Source organism: Aspergillus brunneoviolaceus (assembly GCF_003184695.1).
Source record: "Aspergillus brunneoviolaceus CBS 621.78 unplaced genomic scaffold BO95scaffold_24, whole genome shotgun sequence".
NCBI lineage: Eukaryota > Fungi > Ascomycota > Eurotiomycetes > Eurotiales > Aspergillaceae > Aspergillus > Aspergillus brunneoviolaceus.
Window position 1 is genome coordinate 85,431 of NW_020290754.1, and position 8,447 is coordinate 93,877.

At 46.8% G+C, this 8,447-nt stretch overlaps 4 protein-coding genes across 4 annotated transcripts; 2 read left to right on the forward strand and 2 right to left on the reverse strand.

Annotated features, from left to right (window-relative positions):
- Positions 1 to 388: 388 nt before the first annotated feature.
- On the reverse strand, positions 389 to 888 carry BO95DRAFT_335331 (uncharacterized protein; the record flags this gene model as incomplete). Its single annotated transcript, XM_025581930.1, has 2 exons — positions 389 to 717; positions 828 to 888. Coding segments are annotated over 2 exons (390 nt in total), but the record flags the coding sequence as incomplete, so codon positions are not given.
- Positions 889 to 890: 2 nt separating this feature from the next.
- Positions 891 to 4,509, forward strand: BO95DRAFT_91838 (alanine--tRNA ligase). The gene is made up of 6 exons (XM_025592330.1): positions 891 to 1,287; positions 1,354 to 1,499; positions 1,560 to 1,592; positions 1,653 to 1,688; positions 1,749 to 4,157; positions 4,251 to 4,509. The coding sequence occupies exons 1-6, from the start codon at positions 1,044 to 1,046 to the stop codon at positions 4,422 to 4,424; spliced, it is 3,042 nt and encodes a 1,013-aa protein (XP_025443446.1). The 5' UTR covers positions 891 to 1,043; the 3' UTR covers positions 4,425 to 4,509.
- Positions 4,510 to 4,583: 74 nt separating this feature from the next.
- On the reverse strand, positions 4,584 to 5,475 carry cyp3 (putative peptidyl-prolyl cis-trans isomerase). The gene is made up of 3 exons (XM_025586209.1): positions 5,075 to 5,475; positions 4,884 to 5,021; positions 4,584 to 4,832 (listed from the first exon to the last, which is right to left on the reverse strand). Exons 1-3 carry the CDS (start codon positions 5,195 to 5,197, stop codon positions 4,641 to 4,643), a joined length of 453 nt encoding a protein of 150 aa, XP_025443447.1. The 5' UTR covers positions 5,198 to 5,475; the 3' UTR covers positions 4,584 to 4,640.
- An 813-nt stretch (positions 5,476 to 6,288) lies between these two features.
- BO95DRAFT_493918 (uncharacterized protein) lies at positions 6,289 to 8,137 on the forward strand (the record flags this gene model as incomplete). Its single annotated transcript, XM_025590776.1, has 3 exons — positions 6,289 to 6,428; positions 6,484 to 6,928; positions 6,985 to 8,137. 3 exons carry the CDS (start codon positions 6,289 to 6,291, stop codon positions 7,636 to 7,638), a joined length of 1,239 nt encoding a protein of 412 aa, XP_025443448.1. The 3' UTR covers positions 7,639 to 8,137.
- Positions 8,138 to 8,447: the final 310 nt, after the last annotated feature.

The window sequence follows — 8,447 nt, forward strand, 5'->3', positions numbered from 1 at the left end:
TCTTACGTATTAGTCAGTTATATGTTTTTATATATAAATTAATACTTACTGGTTATTTTAAAAAAATTAAAATTGTTTTTATACAAATTATTGAATAAGAACGCGTTGCATGGGTGTTTTGGTGGAAACGCGGGTGGCCCGGTTCTGCGTTGTGGCCCGGTTCTATGTTACCGCCTCTAGTATCTGTCTAGCAATAGTCCCTGGGATTTAGCTTGGTACCGGTGTATCATATAATACACCGTGTTGGTAGGTATTAATTGTTTGTGTCAATTTCCATTCTCTCATTGTAGCACATCGGATCTGTAATACCATCACATCTGCCTGTAACAAGATTCGGGACAATTGATTGATGAGGTTGTAGGGAACCGTGCTTCATATGGTGTTTCTGCCGGGCGCGCTCCCTAGTAGCAACAAGGGCCTTGCGGACATTATCATCTTCTTTTGGAGCTGTAAGCGGTACGGGCTCACTGTAAAGTACCAGCTCTGTACAGTGAGCCTGGTCGTCGGCCACCAGCATTCTTGGAACTGTAGACAGTGTATCAACCACACCCGACAGAAATGTTACTTCATTGTCCAAACTTTCAAGATCTTGTAGCTCCATCTCCAAGTCATGTATGTAAATTGTATGATTGGTATCATCAAGCATCATCCGATCGCTCTGATGAGACGTGGCGAGCTTTGGCCGGCCCAAGGTGTCATCTTGAAGTGTCAGAGGAGCTAGAAACATTTTTTTCATCAGTGACATGATCTTCCAGAGTATTTCCCGGAATTAATGTTGCTCATCGCGTTAAGGGTAGGCGTCATGTACTTACTTAATTGTAGGTGACTGAACCTTTTTGTCAAAGGCTGGTCATTGTCAGGATCAGTTTCTGCGGGGCGCTTTTTCCCGCGATAATTGCCCACACAACCAGGTTGCAATGCCATCAGCTACAGGGTACTTGACTTGCTTTATATTGGACGTAAGACACGGAAAGTCAAGCGACAAACGAGCCCATTATTTGTTGCTGGATGAAGAAGGATGTATTAACTGAGCGAATTTCTTGATGAATATCCACAGGTTCTCGTGGGACGGGGAACTGGCTTTGACTCATCTTTTATCGTGCTTTAGGTCAAGACCCAGAATATTCTACCACCTTCACACACCCCCGCCTTGGAACAAACCAACAGGAAAGCTCAACATAAGATCATTCAGCATGGCTTCAAGCGACCCGCCAACGGTGGAATGGACGTCCAAAAAAGTTCGAGATACATTTCTCCAATATTTTAAGGGAAATGGCCATACATTTGGTGAGCAATATGACTTCCTCTGGTGAAAACATTTCGAATTAGCTCATACCTCCCGGGCGCACATAGTTCCCTCGTCGCCTGTTGTGCCTCACGCCGACCCAACACTGCTATTTACCAATGCTGGAATGAACCAGTTCAAGTCTATCTTCTTGGGCACAGTTGATCCTCAATCCGACTTTGCCAACCTTAGAAGTGCAGTCAACTCTCAGAAGGTGGCGGATGCTTTCCTGATCCCTGCTGCGCCTTGCCGTGCTAATCATTCTACTATATAGTGCATTCGCGCCGGAGGAAAACACAATGTGATTGCAATCTTATATAACTGCACTCGATTATCGAAACAGACTTGCTAACTCCACTGAATCTAGGACCTTGATGATGTTGGCAAGGACAGTTATCACCATGTAAGGGTCCCGAATTAGAACGATCACATACTTCGATGCTAATCACTAACTGCTATTTAGACCTTCTTTGAAATGCTCGGTAACTGGAGTTTCGGTGACTACTTCAAGAAAGAGGCAATTTGCTATTCCTGGGAGTTGTTGACCAAAGTATATGGACTGGATCCTCAGCGCCTCTACGTTACATACTTTGAAGGCAATAAGGAAGGAGGCCTGGAGCCCGATTTTGAGGCGAAGGAGCTTTGGAAATCCGTGGGCGTCCCAGAAGATCACATTCTTCCTGGAAACATGAAGGACAACTTCTGGGAAATGGGTGATCAAGGCCCTTGTGGACCCTGCAGTGAGATCCATTATGACCGTATTGGTGGACGTAATGCTGCCCACCTTGTCAATCAAGACGACCCCAACGTTCTTGAGATATGGAACAACGTCTTCATACAGTATAATCGCGAGTCAGACCGGTCTCTACGGCCACTTCCCAACAAGCATGTCGACACTGGGATGGGATTCGAGAGACTCGTATCGGTACTGCAAGACAAGCTGTCTAATTATGACACGGACGTTTTTTCACCTCTATTCCAGGTTATCAAGGATGTCACCGGAGCCCGCGAATATCGCGGGAAATTTGGCGCCGACGACGCCGACGGCATAGATACTGCGTACCGTGTCATCGCAGATCACGTCCGTACCCTGATGTTTGCTATCTCAGATGGCGTGATGCCCAACAACGAGGGCCGTGGGTATGTTATTCGCCGAGTGTTGCGTAGAGGGGCACGCTACGCTCGCAAGTACTTCCAGGTGGAGATTGGAAGCTTTTTCTCGAAGCTTGTCCCTACTATTGTGAGACAACTCGGCGACATGTTCCCAGAGCTGAAGAAAAAGCAGTTTGACGTTATGGAAATCCTTGACGAGGAGGAGATGTCTTTCGCAAAGACACTCGATCGTGGTGAGCGCCAGTTTGAACATTATGCTCAGCAAGCCAAGGCCAAAGGGGATGAGAAACTTCATGGCGCCGACGTCTGGAGACTGTATGATACCTTCGGTTTCCCTGTCGACTTAACCCGCATCATGGCAGAAGAACGTGGATTGCAGATCGACGATAGGGAATTTGAGGAGGCGCGCCTCAAAGCGAAGGAAGCGAGTAAGGGCCAAAAAAAAGCGGCAGCCGATACAGTCAAGTTGGACGTTCATGACTTGGGCAAGCTAGAAATGATGAGTGACGTTACCAAGACCGACGATACGGCCAAGTTTGGCAAGGGCAACATCAACGCCCAAGTGAAGGCCATCTATCAAGGTAAAGCATTCCACTCGTCCACCGCAGACATATCCGACGGTGAACAACTTGGAATTATTCTTGACCGCACCAACTTTTACGCGGAGCAGGGTGGGCAAGAGAATGACACCGGCAGAATTATCATTGATGGCAAAGCCGAGCTTGAGGTTGGTGATGTTCAGCTTTATGCTGGCTATGTCCTTCACACAGGTTTCATGAAATATGGGTCACTAGCTGTTGGAGATACGGTTATTTGCGAGTACGACGAACTCCGTCGGTGGCCAATTCGCAATAATCATACGGGCACACATATCCTCAATTTCGCGCTAAAGTCAGTATTGGGTGACGGTATCGAGCAAAAGGGCTCCCTTGTTGCGGCCGAAAAGCTTAGGTTCGACTTTTCTTACAAATCGCCTATAACGGACAAAGATCTGGCGAGAATCGAGGAGATATCGACTGAGTATATTCGTCAAAATTGTGCGGTCTACTCGCAAGAGGTTCCTCTCGCTACTGCTCGCCAAATTTCAGGAGTCCGGGCCGTATTTGGGGAAACGTATCCCGATCCTGTCCGTGTTGTCTCTGTTGGAGTGGAGATTGGAGAGATCCTAGAAAATGTGAAAGATCCGAGATGGGATGAAGTGAGTATTGAATTCTGCGGTGGAACCCACGTGCAGAAAACAGGTGATATCAAGGACCTCATCATTCTCGAAGAAGGAGGTATCGCTAAAGGGATTCGCCGCATCATTGCTGTCACTGGAGAAGATGCGCACACCGTACAGCGCCTTGCAGAGGACTTTAGGAAGCGTCTCGATCGCCTTGAGGCCATGCCCCTTGGCTCGGATAAAGAGAAGGATGCAAAGCAGATCCAGGCGGAGCTGAATCAGCTGTCAATCTCAGCTCTCCAGAAGTCTGGCTTCCGAGAACGCTTCGCTCGCATCAATAAACAGATTCTCGATGACCAAAAGGCGCAGCAGAAGCTTGAGTCCAAAACCGCTGTCGAAAGTGTTACTAGCTATTTCCAGGACCCAGCAAACAGCGACAAGTCTTGGCTTGTGGCTCAGCTTCCTATTTCCGCCAACGCTAAGGCTGTCAGCGAAGCGATTAATTATGTCAAGGCAAAATTGTCTGACAAAACCGTCTATGTCCTGGCTGCAAGCCCAGAGCAAGGCCGTGTAGCACATGGTTGTCATGTCTCTAAGGTAGACGCTCCCCCCTGAACCCAACTTCTGCCGTTCGCTTTCCTTTCTTGACAAGTTCCTTCTTGTGCGGCTAACTTGAATGCTTATCATTAGGCAACAAGTGATCAAGGCGCTTCTGCCACGGAGTGGGCCACTGTTGTGTCTAGTGCAGTCGGAGGCAAGGCTGGAGGCAAGGGTCCCACTTCTGTTGGCAACGGCGTGAACCCTGATAAGGTTGATGAAGCCATAAATCTGGCATGCGACTATATCACTAAGTTCAAACTCTAGAATGTTTACAGTTTTATGTTTGGCCATCAAAAGTTGCCAGATTTACTTGTGCTTTTGTTCACATTCCTTCCCTCCCACGAGGGATGCATGTCTTTGACAAGCATAATTCTTCAACGTTACTCCCAGTTTTAGTCACAAATACTTGAATGTTGTAAAGTGGTCAGTACGGATGTTTCTTAAGCTTTGTAATTGCTTTCCAGCACGAACTACAATTCATCACATCTCGCCGCATTGCATAATGACAACATCCTGGTTGGGCTTGTCTCTGGTTGTGCGTGTATTTTCGATCATATGCACGATCTCCATCCCGTCCACCACCTGGCCGAAAACAACATGCTTACCATCGAGGAACGGGGTGGCAGTAGTGGTTATGAAGAATTGGCACCCGTTTGTGTTAGGGCCGGAGTTCTGCATTGTTAGTAGTCAAGCTCGCTATACGTCAAAGGTTTAGAAACATACCGCCATGCTTAGCATGCCTGCATGTTTATGCTTAAGTGAAAAATTCTCGTCGGCAAACCTCGGAGTTCCGTATATGGTACAGGAACCTGTCCCGTCGCCATTGATAAAATCACCTCCCTGGATCATGAAATCTTTGATCTTAGTCAAGTCAGCTCTGGAACACAAGAGGTGAAACTCGAATTTGGACAAACCACGCGATGAAATTTGCAATTCTTGAATCCTTGGGATCGCCCCTGGGAGTTTTTATTCTCTCCAGTACAGAACTGACGAAAGTTTTCTGCTGTGCGCGGAGTGACGTTCGCAAAAAGCTCCATCTTGATACGACCTAGAGGCTCCCCTAGATTCCTCGTTTAGTAACCTGACATTGACCTAAAACATAAATGGTACTTCCGTGGTGAGCCTGCCCCAGCTCATGGGTGTGACTTGGCTATACAAATTAGAAACACTCCTCTCCGACTTACCTCCTAGGGCCACATCGAAGAAAACCACTGGGTTGGCATCTTTATGGGGGAAGCTAGTGTCCTGCTCCATGCTTGACTTTAATTCTCTTTCCCCCGCGTTTGTTATATGGAGCAAACCAAGCTGGGCGGAATTATGTTTGTAGTATTGAGTTCACTCTGCTTGTCGCTAACACGCACAAGACATTAGAATTCAAGATTGCAGAACTACGGAATACCAACAAGTACATTCTGGTCTTAGCCTTGGGAAATTTGCATCATTCCCCACTTTACACTTTCCGATCTATATGAGTAGTACATTATCTAACCGGCATAAACTGAGCATTTTTCCGAAATCGCCTCAATGTTCTTTTACTGTCTCATGTTGTTGTAATGGGATGTTTAGCGACTGTGGGTGTAGCGAGGTGAACAGAAGGATAAAACCTGCTGACTACATAAATGGGTACAGTAATTAACTACAGGCCGGCTGTAAGTTAGTCATTGCGGCACCGTTCTAACTAATATCATATTACTACTTGTCTCGTGACTTGTTGTTGCAACCTCAGCCATTTGCAAGCCTGGTGTGGAGGAACCCTCCCTTAGGATCTTGTTCCAGTGGTAAATGTACGGCGCATACGATCCATGTCTCCTCCATGCCTGGACAGGGTTTTCAGATTCTTACCTTGAATTGAATCAGTGCTGAACTGTGGCTCTTTTCTTCCACCGTCCCTCCTCCCCTGTGGTCTCCGCCTAGATGAGCTGCATTGCCACCGTGGGTTTTGTCCTTTGAGACTATAATGTCAGTCTGAAGGCGTAGCCTTGACTCGATTAATACCATACAAGGAATCCTCCCCCCTCCCATGATTATACGGACTGTCTTCTGAATTGACTCTTCGTGGTTTGCCTTCTTGATTTGCGAGAGGCAATACCTCTCATACCTTTAACTTTATTACATTTCCTTGGACAAGATGTCTTCGACAACAACTACTTCATCTCCCAGTGCAACCAACACTGATCATAATGGGGCCAGTAACAATACCAGCCCTACAAGCTCACCATTGCTATTCTTTGTTGCACTTGGGTTCGGTGTTGTTTTTACAAATCTATGGTGTGCTCCTGTCGCTCTTGCTGGGATACTTGTGCGGGATTAATCGCTGCTATAGGATCATCGTTGGAGTCAAGTATTGTTTCCGATATAATCAGCGGAACCGACAAATTCGCGGTGAAGAATCAGGGGAACCCATAGATTTACTAGCCATGCCTCGGACACATCGGCGACGGCGCGAAAAGAAGTTGATGAGTATGGACGAGGTTAACGAGCGTTTCCCACTCGTCAAATACAAAGCTTGGCGCTTTTCCCGCGCTGACGAAGGTCTCTCTACTGCTGGTGGTGTAGCAGCCTCCATTGTCGGTGATCCTAACCTAGATGATGGCCATGGCCGCTTTACCGCATCTTTTGACGCGCTTGCCGCGCCAACACCACAGCTGAACGATAATCTACAGCTTGAATCCGCTGTGTCTCGGACCAAAGAACAACTCCCACGTATTGAGGTGCCCCTAGATAAAGCGGAAAAGGGGAGCTCTGGATTTGTCGGAACTCAAACCCATGTCAGGGAAAGTACCAAACCTTGGAAAATATTGCTCTTAGCTGACCGTCCTCCCAGCCCACGGACGATGACGATGACGACGTCGGAAATCAAATACGTACGGCTGTTCCCGCCGAACTTCTGGCGAATCCTGGTGACACCTGTGCCATATGTCTTGATTCTATTGAGGACGATGATGACATACGTGGGCTCACCTGTGGCCATGCATTTCATGCCTCATGTGTCGACCCTTGGCTAACAGGTAGAAGAGCTTGTTGTCCACTATGCAAGGCGGATTACTATGTTCCCAAGCCACGTGCGGAAACTCGTGAATCTGCCATCGACCAAGAAAGCACCGGCCGTCGTCTCATCGTGCCAGCTTATCCTCAAACTGTATTCTTGGGTGGAGGCCGAATCAGTAGCGCTGGGCCTCCTACAGTGTCACCGCGCGCACGGCAAGTGCTACCGACATTCAGGACCGCCTTCTCCCGACTCGGACAATGGCGAAGGCCTGGCGTTGACGACGGCCACGATATAGATAACACAGCTGAAATAGCGCTACGGCCTGGTCGAGGCAGCAGCAGACTTGGCCTATTCTCTTCAGGTCCTTTTCGCCCGCGGACTCCTAGGCAAAGCCGCGGTGTGAATGGCCCTGAGCGCCGTACCGTGGTCACTGGGTCACCGGGTTATAATCGCACACTCGGTCAGCTTGAGGCTGGACCCGCTGTTTGAGCCGTGGCTGCCTTTCATTTATTCATGGCATGAATAAGTCAGTCTATAATTTGTCGCTTTGCATGTCCAGAAGTTGGGCTGGAGTATCCCATACCTTCTATAGCCAGTTCGGCACGGATACTTATGTAATCTGTCACTCCAAGGCACCTAACGGATAAAGCTGTCGCTTACTCCGGCTGAGAAACAGTGCACACGCCCTAAGATTCTGTGAATCTATCTCTTTGATGAGTAGTACTTCGTGTGTTTGAAAGCACAACAATCACTTTGGGAAGCCCAGATGTATGCCTCAGGGTTGGTGCTATGTGGGACAAACTCAGACGAAGGTGTTCCCATTATTTTCAATTACAGAGGGGCGGAAAAACTTAAACTTAGCACCTACAATAGGCTCGGGGTGCTCCGTGGCATCTACCTAAGTTCAGCCTATTCTATGCAAAAGTGGTATGGTAGTTAGTACTTTGTCATTTTACTAATCATTTCATATTAATATACTATAATACAGAATATGGTGCTTAAGTGTGGTAGTAGTATTGATATGTTTAGATATTATCTATCATCTAATGTTTTTGTCTTCTATCAGTAATAGTATGATATTGTAAAATATATTATTTCTAAAAGTAATAGTCTATATCTTTATATATATGGATTGTCGCTAATGGTATTTTGGTCTTCTTATTCTACTGTTTTTATCTTTCTGTCTATATATACAACTCTTTTTTGTACGGTGTATAGGTTATTTATAGCTTTTAACAGCTGTATACTTAAGAATATATAAAATCATATTAATACTAGAATATATTTTTATTTTTCTA

Bases quoted from the DNA above. Each gene is read 5' to 3' on its own strand.
- cyp3 (XM_025586209.1), bottom strand. From the start codon at position 5,197: ATGGAGCTTTTTGCGAACGTCACTCCGCGCACAGCAGAAAACTTTCGT. The intron at 5,022-5,074 runs GTTTGTCCAAAT...GACTTGACTAAG, and splicing joins ATTGCAAATTTCATCGCGTG to ATCAAAGATTTCATGATCCA. The intron at 4,833-4,883 runs GTATGTTTCTAA...CTAACAATGCAG, and splicing joins CAGGCATGCTAAGCATGGCG to AACTCCGGCCCTAACACAAA.
- BO95DRAFT_91838 (XM_025592330.1), top strand. From the start codon at position 1,044: ATGAATATCCACAGGTTCTCGTGGGACGGGGAACTGGCTTTGACTCAT. The intron at 1,593-1,652 runs GCAATCTTATAT...CACTGAATCTAG, and splicing joins GAGGAAAACACAATGTGATT to GACCTTGATGATGTTGGCAA. The intron at 4,158-4,250 runs GTAGACGCTCCC...GCTTATCATTAG, and splicing joins ATGGTTGTCATGTCTCTAAG to GCAACAAGTGATCAAGGCGC.